General features: G+C 38.3%; 1 protein-coding gene across 3 annotated transcripts in view; it reads right to left on the bottom strand.

The window, feature by feature from the left end:
* The window catches only part of DERA (deoxyribose-phosphate aldolase), a 56746-nt gene that overhangs the window by 35961 nt on the left and 5711 nt on the right, over positions 1 to 15074 (bottom strand). For 2 of the 3 annotated variants that reach the window (XM_015867785.2, XM_032445895.1), the window contains exons 2-6: positions 13961 to 14058; positions 11637 to 11784; positions 9861 to 9956; positions 8458 to 8592; positions 671 to 799 (exon numbers count right to left, since the gene is read on the bottom strand). In XM_015867785.2, the coding sequence (XP_015723271.1) occupies positions 671 to 799; positions 8458 to 8592; positions 9861 to 9956; positions 11637 to 11784; positions 13961 to 14058 (606 nt within the window). The remainder of the gene's footprint in view (positions 1 to 670; positions 800 to 8457; positions 8593 to 9860; positions 9957 to 11636; positions 11785 to 13960; positions 14059 to 15074) is intronic. The other variant, XM_015867793.2, reaches the window with a different exon arrangement.

The raw sequence follows: 15074 nt of genomic DNA, 5'->3' as shown, positions 1-15074 counted from the left end.
AGATGTTTAGAACAGAGTCCAAAGGACAGTCCTGAGGTCTTGTTTAAAGTAGGTAAAAGTGAATGTTATTTAATTGTCAGTATTAAGTGTCCCACTTTTGAGCGTGCCAGTGAAAAGCAGTCATAATCTAGAGCGTTCCTGCACCTGCTGCAGCACTGGTGCTCTTCCCCTTGATGAATCTCCAGCATAGATGGGTTACTCAAACCACAATCTTGTAGAGGTGATTAGGAGTGATCACAAACCCAAAACAAGAGTAGTTAGCATAAGTCTTCTCAGAGAAGTGGCCAACTACATTTAGAACAGGCTCACAACCCACCTGCCCACGCTACATCTGTACACTCACTGACACCACGTGGATAATGTGTATCTGTCCCAAATGTATGTGCCCTTATTAAAAATACCAAAGATCAGACACTTGAAAATAAATGCTATTTTTCCTACAAATCTTGCTGTTTATCAGTTCTAAGTGTTATTTAACATTTCATAGCTTTTTGTTCATTATACAAAACAAATGACACTTCATTACTACACCTGCAACTTCAGTAATTGCTGCATAACAATTTTTGCCTACTAAAGGCAAAACTAAACTTTCACTATGAGAATTTTTTATGCTTCATGAATAATATAGTAAAGACATTCTTAGCTAAAAAAGAAGATGACTTATATTTACCTGCCATCATAGCGATCATACTGGCTTTGTAGACATTAGCAAGGGACCCTAGTTCACCTGTTGCTAGGATTGTTTTCATGTGAGCTTCTCCACAGGCCTCACGGCACTGGCGGATCTCCTCATACAGAGCTGTGGATAAAAGCATTTGAAAATGATCAAAGTTGGCTGTGAGACGTTTTCAAGTATGGCTGTAATTTCCACTTCTGGATTAATTTCCAATCTTATAATTAGTCATAGCACTCAAGAACTTAAGTTTTGTAAGTTCAATAAATTACATGACTGGAGGTAACTAACAATGCCACACAATTTCAGACTGAACTTAATAGGTATTAATGTCTCTTCTCTCAAAACTACTAATGTTCACAGTATGCCAAACACTCATGAATGCCTCAGGAGCAAAATAAATAAATAAAATACTATGATGTACAAAATTGATTTGAAAACAGCTTTTCCAGCAATAAATTTGGCAATAAATTGAATTAGTACTCAGGCACAGTTATGTTTCCCCCTGTGCATCATGTCACCATAACTCCTGTTCTCTGTAGCCATCTTTGCAGGGCTCAGCCTATAAGACAACAAAGGTGTGACTAAGTTGTCTAATTACAGACCTTGGTGCCACTTGTGGTTCCCTGACATCTTCCCCTTGGCCTCCAACTGCTACTCCTGGAACAACCTCATCTCTATTGGGTCCCATCCTACTCCCCAGTTCCATGGGGCTGTCTCAGAAAGGCCAATTGGGAGCTAGATGCCTGTGTTTAGGTACTTAAATTCCATCTTAAGTTTTGTGAAAATACAAGTTTGCTGAAAACATGAAGCCTCATCAACACAGGCTGCTGACACCCCTGGTGAGGACAGCCTGAGGTCCTTCGTGGCTCATGCACCTGTGAACTCCCCTCAGGGGGTTACTGAGGACTTGGGCCTACTGAGCTCCTTAAAAAAGGCAAAACTTGCAGACCTGGCCAGGAAATGTGAGCACAAGGAAAATGTCCAGCCCCTTTTTGGCAAAATTCAGAAGTGCCTCCACAACATGTTAAATCTGGGGGGAGATTTAAAGTGTGAGAAGTTATGGAAATATAACTGCTACAATCTGGCCACCTGGGGATGATTAAGGCTCATCTAACGCCAGTGGCAGGGAGAAAAGCAGCTCTTACAGTGTGCTGCCAATGTTTCTGGAATCTGAATTAGAAGTAAAATTTAGAAAGAAAAAAAAAGACAAAACAGTATTTTTTATGAGTCCTTTTCAGAAACTGTACTCAATCTTTAAGTACACAAAATCGAAAAGTTCATTCATAGAAGGCAAAAAATAAAAATAAATAAAAATAAAAATAAAAATAAAAATAAAAATAAAAATAAAAATAAAAATACAGCCCTAGTAATTTTTTTAAAAGTCCAGGATTATTTTTCTCAGCATACTGTCCCAGTCCCCAGACAAGTCCCAAAGAAGGCTCACCGGCTGGACACTTCCTTTACATGCCATGTTGCTGAGTCCTACTGATGCTGTGGGTATACCAGGCTGCTGAGGCTGGGATCACTGCGGTGGTCCTCAGAGACATACTACACACATTAGCAGACAACTGGCTAACGTACTTAGCAAGTCCCTTTATAGACACCAGGCTTCACCTTGTTTCTTACTGTGTACCAAAGGTGTGAATTAATCAGTAATAGCATGCGGTCTAACATGTTTTATTGATCAATTGATGATACTCCAAAACCTTCTACATCAAATCAAGACTCAAAAAAAAAAAAAAAGGAAACACAAAGCACCTGTGCTATTTTCTTGTGCATTTGATAATGCTACTCGTGTTAGATCCAAAAGCAATTTCTTTTTGTGGAGTGACTCTTTCCCGAAGCCTTTGCAAAGCCAGAAAAAGCAGCTTTCATGTTCTAGTTTCGGTAACAACAAGAAAAGACTCAAGTTTTCTCTACCTTTAAGATACACTGCCAAAAATGTCAAAACAAAATCAACAAAATGTACATTTAGGTTGGATTCCATGAAAAGAAATTTTATTTCCATAACTGTTGTTCATCGAAGTTAGTTCTGCAGCTACAGCACTCTCCCTATTGTTGGAAAGTACATTTATATGCAATTAGTGCCAAGATCATTTGAACAGTCTCTCTAACTGACAGCATGCATCAACCCACAGACAGGAACAACTGAAGATCTTCAGTCATCTGTGTCTGTCAGGTTACTTGAGGTGGTGGAACAGCAGGCATGTGTTAATGGGGCAGGTGTGTAAGTAATAAATACTCTTCTCCTATTCACACTCTATTTACAGATCAATTATTGCATTGAGTCTTTGGCATTCATAGGATATTCTCAGCCCTACAGAAGAAATAGAAATGCAGCTATCTCTGGGAAAGAGAAAATGAACCAGAGTGGCTGAGACTAAACACCTTAGTCCCAAGTAAGCAGGTACTGCTTTGTTTCAGAAAAAAAATGTATAAAGTCCTACTGCTTTCAAAAATAAAAAAGGTACTTAATCAGATTTAAATAAAAAGAGAAATTTCTTGATCAACTCAAAACTCCCTCTCAAAAGACTGAAGAGTGATTGAAGTTAATCACACTTGAATACACACTCACTCCTTCAAGACGTCCAGGGCGACTTTTTGGACACGCTGCACTGCCAGATTTCAATCTTGTAGCCACATAGTTCTCAAGCTCTTTAGTGGCAGGAGCAGAGCTGGACACTGTGGCTCTTGGTGTACTTCTGACCTCTGCAGAACACCAGTAGTAGCTGGCAGAGCAGATGGAACTGCTCTGGTTAGCAGAAGTAGCAGAAAGCATTCAGGAAAATCTCCAACACAGGAAACTCCAAATACTCTGCTATGTGCTAACATCACCAAGAAAATTTGCAAGAGATTCTGATTCTCAAAACAGTGGAAAAAATAACAAACAGCTCTCAAAGCAAATGGCCAATACGGTGCAGCACCTCAAACACAGCGCTAATACTACCCATATTAAATCAGGAAAAAAATGCGCACAAAGAAAACAAACAAAACCATAATCAAAGCAAGTTATGCTATATAGGCTATATTTAATAGCCAGATGCTCATTGCTGCAGTCTGTAGCACCTCCACCGATTAAGCAGTTAAAATGAGTGTGATACAAGAATTATATTCTACTGGGCTCCCATTTATTTAACATACCCTACTGCTTTTACGAACTTCAAATCCGCTTTTATTGTATGCATTTATAAGTCAGAAAAGATCAGATTTTATAGGAGAGAGAAATTACTTTTATAGCAATATTTTCAATTGCACTGTTATAAAATATAAGTGTTGGACAGTGGCATAGTTTTGGGGGTTTTTTTTGGCTCTACTGAATTCCAAATATTCAGTACAAACACTCCATTGATATTTAGTAGTTATTAAATACACCAGAGAAAATGTGCACCTCCCTTCATGTCTCTCAAGCAAGCACCCCTATCAATTAATGCTGGCTATGATCTGTCCTAGATTGTCTGTCTATATGATATTTTGATTTGGTCCAATACATTTGCCCTAAAATCACATAATAAAGGGAATAATAGATATCTCCTATACAGGGTGTGAAAATGTTAAAGGAAGAATAAAAACAGCTTAATTTTTATGAAACTGCTCTTCTCCAAAAATGTGGCGATAAAAACACTTTTTTTTTTTCCTTTAAATTTAGCTTATTTGCTGTTTTCAACTAGTCATTCATATTGACTGATGTTAAGGGTAGAGACTGAGATGAGAAGGGACAATGTTTCAATTTCTGTTAGACCAAAAGATCAAGGTAATCAAGTTAGGAAATTGGAAAATGAGCTGGAATGCCTTCTGTCTTGCACATTAATGGCAGGTTTGTTAACAAAATGACAAGCACGAGGCTATCAGCACAACACGACTCTATCAGTTCTGCTCTCAGCCACATATGTGCAACTCCAGGCTCCAGTGATTCACGTGAAACTGAAAACAGAATTTGGCTTCATGAGTCTGAGCTGCTGCTGACAGTATAAGAAAGAAATTATGCAGACTTTGCAGTCCCAAGTTGGCTTGTAAATCTAGAAAATGGAAAATTCAAATAAAATATTTCTAAACAGCATGTAGAGTCTTGTTCAAGTCTGCAGAACAGGTAGTATATATATTATCTCTGCAGCTTACAAAGGAGGGCCCCAATTACTGAAAAAAGACTTTTCACTCATAACTGAATAGTTATTAACAAGGATTGAAAGGCAGCTTTCATAATGAGGTTACAGCAATGTATTTCATGGTTGCAGCCACGTTCTAGCCTCTCAGACTATTCTATTATTTTTATTCCATTTTGTTTTTTACAGGAAATTTCAACTGATATAGAGCAAATGATAATCAACCATTATTAGTGGTTGTCAAGAATTTGGAAGCCACTGACACTGTAGTATATCCAGTGCTTGCTAGAAACTGTGAAACTAGAAGCCACTTTATAGAGCCTCAGATGGTTTCAGAAGGTAGAGCAAAACCAAGATGTGGATGGAGAATATATCCAGCTTCTTTCAGTAATTTGTTGGTCAGCTTCAACACACTTTACCTAAAGGCTCCACATGCTGTGGTTAAAAGCAAAACCTAAATTCTGATTTTTAAGCTTAATTCATACTTCATTAAATAATAGCAGACAATGGTTGTAAAGTATTATTGCTCCAAAAGCAAATTGCTTGTAAAAGTTATGTATATATAAGCTCATAAACTTAAATTTCATTTAAGGTTCTTTTTCAACCTGAATTAGCCGCCCAATAAAGCTGCTTTCACATTCAGCACTATTACAAACCTGTTAACAATTACCTCATAAAGATCAGATCTAGAAAATATATTTTGAGTGACATAAAGAGTCTCAATAATAATAAAAAAGTGCTCAAAATGCAGCCTGCCCCCTGCCCTGTGCCAACATGACGGTGACTCAGTTATGGGCCCAGCCCAGGCCCAGCATTCATCCCTAGCTAGTTTCATAAAAACAGGGTCAAATATCCCATTAATGTTATGGTTTTGCTGCTCTTTTTTTAAGGTTTTAATAAAAATATTAACAGTTAAAATAAGTTTTGTTACTTATATGCATTAACTATATTATATATTTTATGAGGGCTGCTCCAAAAGTAATGCCTCCTACTTTATCCTATGACATCAGAAACAGATGTTGGCAGCATGGCAGTAGAGGTTCAGCGTTCCCACCAATAATCCATTACGTTTTGTTCCCATGTGACAGATGGCAGATGGCAGGGGCTGTCTGACAAAATGGCATCTGACAGGGACGAGCATATAAAGTAAAGGTGTGTCACTGAATTCTTCCCTGCAGAAAAAGTTGCACCTACTAACATTAATCAATGCTCGCTGAACATTTACGGAGATGAAACAGTGGATGTGAGCAAAGTGAGACAGCGGGTGGTGCATTTCAGCAGTGGCAACAGCAAGAGTGGGTCACTGTGATGAACATGACATGCAGGCTCTTGTTCATCACTGGCAAAAATGCTAATGCTGGTGACTCTGTTGAAAAATAGTGCTTTGCAGTTAAGAATTTGCTCTATCAAACTTTGACTTTCACGGAGAGTTACTGTGCTCATTGTTAACTCCTTTAGTTTCCGTGGAAATAAACTGGAGGCATTACTTTTGGAGCAGCCTATGTATATATGGTTCAAGATGATTTTCCTTCACTTAATGCAGCCCAGGCAACCCAAAAGGTTGGACACTCATGCAATAAAATATTCATCAACTGTACGAGTTTTTGAAACAAACCACAGAGCAATACTACTCTATCATAGTGACCCCAGTTATGGCACAGACTAAAAATATACGAAGCCAGAAATACATTAACAGTTAAGATAAAAGGACTCCACCAGGTGCATATTCATTTGTCAGTAGTATCTGATATCTCAAAGAATGACAAAGTAACAAAATAACCATAAAAACATAATTGGGTTTTATGTATAAACAGAGTTTTTATCATGAATGCAAGACAGCTGTAAAAGCTGCCCTCAGTAGAAGGTATGTAGACCAACCACTACCAAGACAAGGAAGCCTTTTGAGCTTGTTCTGAACTTGGCTGTAGTCAGAAGATTATAAATAGAAAATCAAATATCAATCTTGATTTATTTACTTAGTAAACTGAAGCTTTATACTAGATCCACCATTCTTATGTCTATGTTCTCGTTGTCCTTACGATCACTAGAAACAGTTAACATCCCATACAGAAAAAAACTATCAGTGTATGTCCAGTTCATTTCAGTCACTGATAAAAATATTCCCTAAATTGACCTGTGCTTCTCCTCAATTCTTACCATAGCCCTGGGCTGTATAATCTAGAGCTTGCACTTGCAACTGACTGCGCACCTTAACTTTCTGACCTCTGCTCTGCACAACTTGCATCAAACAGCAATGTACGAAGTAAGTCTGAAGCACAGTAAGAATGGTTAAGTCAAAAATTTTTGTGGAGGAACAACATGCTTTCTAACTGCAAATAAGGTTTGTTACAAGCCACAAGCATGGCAGAGGAAAGTGTGCATACAGTCTTCATAGTATCATAGTATCATAGTCTCGTGCTGGTTGGAAGGGACCTTAGAGATCATCGAGTCCAACCCCTGGGATTTGAGCCTCCTGTGTAGCAGAGCGGCACTTCTACCACTTGCACTACAGAGGGGATTTGAACCCAGGGCCTCCGGTGTTGCAACGCGGCATTCCTACCACTGCGGCACCAGGGCACACTTAATATTGGCTAACACAGAATTTGAAGCACTATTCTCAGTCACCTAGTCTCCATCCTCCATCAGTTTCTGAGGCTGTATCAGAATCACTTAAGGTAGAAACAAATAACTAAGTCTGCCTTTAAGAAGCCAAACATTTGTAAACCTGCATGTATTTCAGAGCAAAGGGATGGAGATGAAGAGGTCTAGACGTAAGACTACATGGAAAACAGGATACGAGTCTTGAAGAAACAGAGGTACAAACTTCAGGTGTTTTTTTGTTTGTTTATTTCAATAATATATAGAATATTATATATTGAATATATTATATTCAATTCTAAATGACAACTGAAAGAAGCCCAAAATCAGAAAACATGATCTATTACTATGATGTCTCTACTTCTTTAACCAAACATCGGTTACCAGTGTTTTTATGGAGTCTTCCAATCACACAAGCTATTACAGTATTGTATTATACAATTAAATGGAAAATTCATTCCAAGACAATAATGTGTTTACCTTCACATTGAGATTAGTTGTAGGAGCATTGTCAGCACTTAAGGCAAACCGTTCACAGTACATTAAGGAGGCAATTAGAGCAAAAACCATCTTCAGCATTATTGTTCTTACTAATTAGTTGCAGTCTACAGGCACAGGAACATCAAAAATAATATGAACAGTCAATTTGTACCCTCAACTTTGAAAAAGAAAACCATGAAAATACACATTTTTTGTCAAGAACTGAAATGTGTATTTAATAAGATATCATTTACATTAGCAGCCCCTTGGGGGGTTTAAGAAAACTGTTCAAAGACTGTGGGCATTCATTTCTCCTCTATTTCACTTGTTTTTTTTTTAATCCTGTACTCAAAATGCTCAAAAGTATAGAAACAACAGATCCCATCTTTAAGGCATAAAGTGATTCTGAATTCCCAACTTGTAATAGCATTATTTTTTTTTTAAATTTGGTTATTTGTCATTTTTCAGTAAAATTATTTTTAGTTCAGTATCCCAGTTAATCAGACAGTCTCTGGCGAGGGATCAAATTCTTTCAGGACAAATAACGTGGAAACTGGGGGAAGAGACAGAACTAGCACATATACACTGGTTCAGCTTCCTTACCTTCCCACTGGCCACTCAGCACCAGGCTCCTGCTAATGACGATATCAATCTCTCTGGCACCATACTGCACAGCCAGCTTTATTTCAGCCAGTTTAGTTTCTAGAGGAGTCTGTCCAGATGGAAACCCAGCAGCCACTAGCAAGGAGGGAAATGCAGGCAGTGGGGAGAAAGTTTGGTTTAGAAATTGAACTTAAAACTGTATGTACTTCTACCACACCACAAAATTTGAAAGCCACTGTATTATTTAATCCCCATCACCAATCAAAAACCTAAAGGCACCTCATCCTACCCTCCTTCCAGCAGGTACTAACTGCTTCTTGTGAAAAGGTCTCTTTCACAAGACTTAAATTTTCCCAAAATGGCCTACAAAAGCACAATATCTATAAAACCAAACAAAGAAGGAGTGAACTTGTATGTGAAACAATACGCAGTTTTAAAATTCTCCCCAATTCTCTTAAGGAGATTTTTGAGTTAAGTCCCAGTAATACATTAAATAACTAAACCACATTACAGCAAAAACTTTTTAATGAGGTCTACATAGAATTTCCTTTATGATGTTTAAGCACAAAACCTAAAGTAAGCTTAGAAATGGAAATAAAAATGGCTTTGTCAGAGACTCTCTGTGACATAAATGCAGGTAGTATTTTTTTTTCCCTACACAACAATAAAGAAATGAAAAGAAAACTCAGAAAACACAGATGTTACCATAAAACACCTGATCTAACTTCAAAGTTAGCCCTTGCTTTGAATAGAAGGTTTGACTAAATGACATCCAGAGCTCCCTTCAAAATCACATAATTCTGTGATGCTGCTTTTTGCTTAGAGTAGACTCAGAACTTGTTTATCATGTGGTGACTAGAAAAGAACTGGCACTATGAGATTTAAAAGTACAAGTCCTGAACTTGCAGGCTGCTCAGCCAGCAATAACCCTTGCCTCCGCACAGATCTTCAATGAATTCAACCTGTAGGACCATACTTAGAAGCCAAAAAACTGACAATGAGAAAAAAACAACGCAACAACAAAAATAACAAACCAGAAAACCCAACACTTGTATTAGAGTAATCTGCTTGTCTTCTGATTCGCTGTCCAGCTCACGATCTCAATCAACTTCTACTCACTTGAGGGAAGCAGCTTTGTATACCTCATGAACCTCACTGCTGAACTTCCAGATAACAGACTTAGCACTCCTGATAAGCTTGAAGTTGAAACAAAACAAACGACAAGAAAAACCATAAGCAAACCCTCCCCACAATTCCCTTCCTTCCACCTTTTCACCTTATTCTGAAACAGAAGCAAATCTGAACTTTCAGATTTTTCTACATATTTTACACATGTAGATATACTGCTACACAACTAAATATCTATCAAAAGATATAACTGATTATTTTAACAAAACACTTACCTGAAGCTACTGGTATATTACAACCAGCAGCCTTCAGGGCGTTAACAGCATCGGTGACTCTTGCAGGATATACACAAACCGCTGCGACAGTAATACCTGCCAGAGACACAATTCATTTTTTTCATATGCAGACTTGCACTTCTTTAATGCACACCATATAATGAACACAGGTATGTTATTTCCACCTCTCTCCCACTTTTGTATTCTCACAAGAACCTCAAGCACATACAACAGGGATATTCATATAAGTGCTTCTCCATATTTTTTACCTCCTTCATAGTCTTCCACCTGTGCCTTGGAACAAACTAGCATTAGCAGGAGTTAAAGCACCTCTCAGTGTGTTTTTTTACCAACAGATTCCCTGTTTAATGACATACATTTAAGACATGCTTAGTCAGCAGCATAGTGTGAGAAAAAACTGCTGCCAAGCTCTGTCCTTACCTGTTGAGCCAGGCTGAGCCCAGCAGCAACAGAGCAGTCTTTATGTTAATGCAGTTCTACGGCATTTCTAGTTGAAACACTATTCTCTCAGTCTCAGATAATTGCTCTCATATTTAATCTTTCAACCATCTGAAAAGTCCATAAATCTAAGTATCTAAGACTAAGCTTTGATATTTCACATGTATGGCTAGAAACTAGAGAACTGACCTTCCCCCTTGGTTTTACATCATATAACTTCAATCAGAAGATGAAAGCTTGCATAAAACTACTGAAATATTTTGATAGTAGAAGCATGCCGCACATGTCACTGAGTATTTTTCTTTTTGTTAGACGGTTGTAAGGCCACCATGCTATGACAGAAGCCAAATGATCTTCACTGGCACATCAGTGATCGCATCTAGAAAAATTCAGAAGTGCTGCTCTGATTTAAATTAGTTTTATATTGAAAGTCTCAGTTTGCTCTGAAGTTGTATCAGGTTCAGTCTCAGGTGTAAAATCTGAACTTCTGATGGAACCTGCTTCAGTAATGTCAACTTGTTGTCAATGCTTTACCAACAGCGGATAAGGGCTGTCTGCATCCCCTCCAACTCTGTTGGCTTAGCTGGAAACTCTGGAGGTATACTAGGTGTATATGTTTCACACATAACCACATATTAAAGGTATTATTCCTTAAAGAGGCGGATTGGGCTGCAAATATGTCACCTATCATAATTACTCAAACAAGCAGATAACAGAAAATGTTTTCTGAAGGAGAAATAACGTGATTATACATATGGAATGCCTATTTTCTGACATGCAAAGTGGCAGACTCTTGAGTATCACAGAATTATAGAATAGCTTAGGTTGGAAGGGTCCTTGAAGGGTAACGCAGAGCAGCATCAGCTAAGCATGAAATCCCCCACTTCTACAATTCAGAAGGGACATCAGGAGATTAATTTGTTTCACCTTAGGGCATTGTTATTAAAAGACATACACTTAAGTTACACGCTTGTGGTTTCTCTATCAAATTTGTTTATTATGTAGCACAATCTACAGTGTTATCCTGAGTCTTTGCCTTAGTTTGGTTTCCAAATTGTGAATGGACTTATCATCTTCACATTACTGTATTAACTCAAAAGAATAGGTATTATGCATTTAAAAGTTAAGGCAGTTTCTTTGAATAAGACCATGTAGGACCTATTTTGTTCTCTCACAACTATTAGTTCTGCAACACTGTCTACGATAACTGTTTCCATAATGGAAGAGGTCATTCGTACACCTTTCTGAAAACTAAAAAAATACTGAGGAAACACAGACATTTTCTCTACAAACCTAACAGAACAAAAACAATCAAACCTTTATCGTGCATATCCATGGCTTTCAGTAGATCCTCTCTGATGGGATGCTTAGCTTTAAAACACAGTCTGTGAACATTTGAAGGAGTATCATCACCTGAGAGAGTGGTAAGGTCTATGCAGGTGACAGCTTTCAACAGCCAAGCAGCCTGCCAAGGGAGTAAAGAAAGAAATATAATAAGAGACTGCCCCTCTGCTGCCATCTGTCACACAGCAACGAAGTCTAACACAATACTGGCAAGAAGGTTCAACCTTTACTGCCATACCACCAACACCTGCCTCTGACGTCATGTGCCTATACAATAAAGTAGGAGGCATTACTTTCAGTGCAGCCCTCGAACAGTAACACATTTGTATGCCTGTCCTTCTGTGGAAATAAAACACGGAAGCAGGGAAGTTAAGAACCCACAATTTTTTAAAATTAAGAGTCTAGACTTCAGATGATTTGTGTGAATCTGGGACTAAAAAGAAATATGTAATTAATAAGTGAGAAATAAAACAAAATTAGAAAAACAAAACAACAGACCAAGAGCTAAATTACAGGGCTACAGTAGTCTTCAGGGGAAAACGCTACAGAACACTAAAAGACTTATTGATTAGAGGATGGAAGAAAACCACATCCAAATATTTTTCAAAGTTTGTTGTTGAACAAAAACTGAACTTGAAATATTATTTTGAAATATTTGCTGGAGGTCTTCCAGTGAATGCTCATTTGAAGCGATGGCTTCACTAAAAACAGACATCTTTTGCTTGGCACTTGCTCAACAAGGAGAGAGATGGCAGTGATGGCCATTTGAGTCTATACAGCAATATCAAGGACAATCTCTTCCTGACCATTTCATTCTATGACATGGTTCGTCATCATATGAGGCAAAACTTGTTTCTACGTGGAGGCAATACTCGGCAAATCTTAAGTCAGGCCAACATGTAAACCTTTCCTAGTTTGCTAATGACAGTGTCCTTTTTGAACCTGTAACAAATTTTACATCAGACGCTGCTTTAGGGGTACTGAGCTGAGCAATGAACTGTTACGGGCCTTGGTTAGTCTAAGTTTGACCACTTAGAAACATAGAATCATAGAATCACCAAGGTTGGAAAAGACCTAAACTGTTCACCTATTACCAATAGCTCCCACTAAACCATGTCCCTCAACACAACATCCAGTCATTCCTTGAACAACCCCAGGGTCAGTGACCCCACCACCTCCCTGGGCAGTCCATTCCAGTGCCTGACCACCCTTTCTGAGAAGCAGTATCTCCTAATGTCCAGCCTGAATCTCCTCTGCTGCAGCTTGAAACCATTTCTTGGTTCTAAAAGATTTCTACTTCCATCCTATAATACTTCAGATTTATGCTCATCATGAAGGTAGCTTTGGCCACCCCGGAACAGCTGCCTGCCACATTAAGCTCAGAATGTCAACTACTTTGATTTTTATTATTATTATTATTATTATTGTTGTTGTTGTTGTTGTTGTTGTTGTTGTTGTTTTTAAAGAATTAAGTACAAATAAGTGATTGCAGCTTCATCCTATTCAGTTACAATATAAAGATTGCTCCTTTATTGTCTCCTACCTCCTACTCCCAGTTTATCAGTCACTGCTGAAAGGAAGCCATTTGTTTAGTGTGTGGATGGAAGGAACAACACTTTTGCTCACTGAACCAGGAATCAACTTGTCCTTTGGACACCATTTATAGCCCACAGCTGAGTGCTCACTGGGAGTTCTGGGCCTATTCCACAGTGTTTCTCAGACTTAGTCCTTGCTCGATGCTGCCAAACTGCCTATCTGTGGCATTCCTACACCCAGCTCTGTCCACATCTGCACACACAGAGATGCACATCAAGTACCGAAGCCAGTTAGGATTTTTGAGTTTCCAGCAATAACTAGTTAAGCAAAGAAATCACACTTGTTGGAAATGTTTAAGTAAGCAACAATCATCCAGGTAGGTCAAACTTGACAGGGACCACGATCATATCTTACAGCTTTAAATTAAAAAATAAGGAGGCTGTGTGCAGAGAAGTCTGCCTAGGATACAGAATAAATGTGGTGGGATAGTAATATACAACTTAATCCACTCATGAATAAAGATGACTGAAATTCATTTGCGGTTTTGCCACTCATGAGTTATAAGGTTTTTAACTTGTTTGGATAAATGCGTCACCTTATTCCATCCCATCATCATCAAATACAAATTATTAAAATAAGACATGGACAAGCACATCTTTTAAGTTTACATGCATCTTGAGGAAAATTCAATATTTCAGCCTAGAGAGGGAGAGTGACTGCTTCAAAAATACAGGAACAGAATGCATAAAAAGAGCACTTACTTGCCAGTTACCTTTCAGAGTCCGCCATTTCTGAATTTGTTCTGCATGCCTTACAACTGCAGGTGGATTCACATACACTTTGGAAATCCAGCCAAGCTCTGATGTGGGAGAAAAAGAAAAATAGAAATGTCTATAATCTGTGGTTTTTTTAGCGTTCTGTGTGGGACTTCAGAAGGAAGCTGTAGCTTTGTTTTGGTCCTCTGAAAAGCATGTTGTGATTTTGTATCCTTTTAGGGGCTTCTGCGCTTCTAAGCAGTTCAAAATACCACACAACAATAAACTTCTCTCAGGGGATGAACTGTGAACTGGATGTTTCACACAGCAGACATTGTTTGCTGTTAAAACTGAATTAACTTAATGATGGTGAGAGATGCTGTGTTTCTAGTCCCAACCTATGAAGTTTAGTATGCATGCTGCAGATAAACAATCTTCTGCTGTTGCTTGCTGATTTACTTCTTGATTCCAGAGTAAGGTAACATTTAGCCAGTCCATTCCTTGTCTGCAATAAGGATGCAATGGCATTTTATGTGTATGTATGTGGACCTTTGATTGCAGGAACCGTATCCCTCGTGGTCACAAAAATCTCCAGATAGACTTTTGTGTAATAATACAGATAGGCTGTTTTTAACCTGGAGCTACTCTTAATGAATTTACTATGAGGGATAGACTATCTGCAAGTTTCCAAAAGCATTCCTGGGCAGCACATCTGATGGGAAGGATATGCATACCTGCCTGCCTTAGAAGTGCTCACCTTGCCAAGCACCCTGGGGGACTTGGGCAGACATCTTCCATCTGTGAATTCCTTTAGATGCCCACTGCAGGTGGTCTGGGTTGCAATTTCAATGAGTTACAGTACTCATAAACAACAACCAGAGCCAAAAAAAAGCAGTGGATACTCAACAGTTACAAAAAGAATAAAAAATGTCCAAAAGTAGAAGCACCATAAAATGACAATCTCTTAATTAAGGGTAACTGAATGATAAAGAATTGATGGTTCACACCCTCACAGCTTGAAATTTCTGCACAGTGTGATAAATCAAAGGTCTAATTTTGAATATTAATAAACACAAACCCATATCTTCCTGCTCAGAGAAGTACACAGATAAAAGAAAAC

The sequence above is a fragment of the Coturnix japonica genome, chromosome 1 (assembly GCF_001577835.2).
Source record: "Coturnix japonica isolate 7356 chromosome 1, Coturnix japonica 2.1, whole genome shotgun sequence".
NCBI classification, from domain to species: Eukaryota; Metazoa; Chordata; class Aves; order Galliformes; family Phasianidae; genus Coturnix; species Coturnix japonica.
This window is presented reverse-complemented; position numbering and strand designations above follow the sequence as displayed.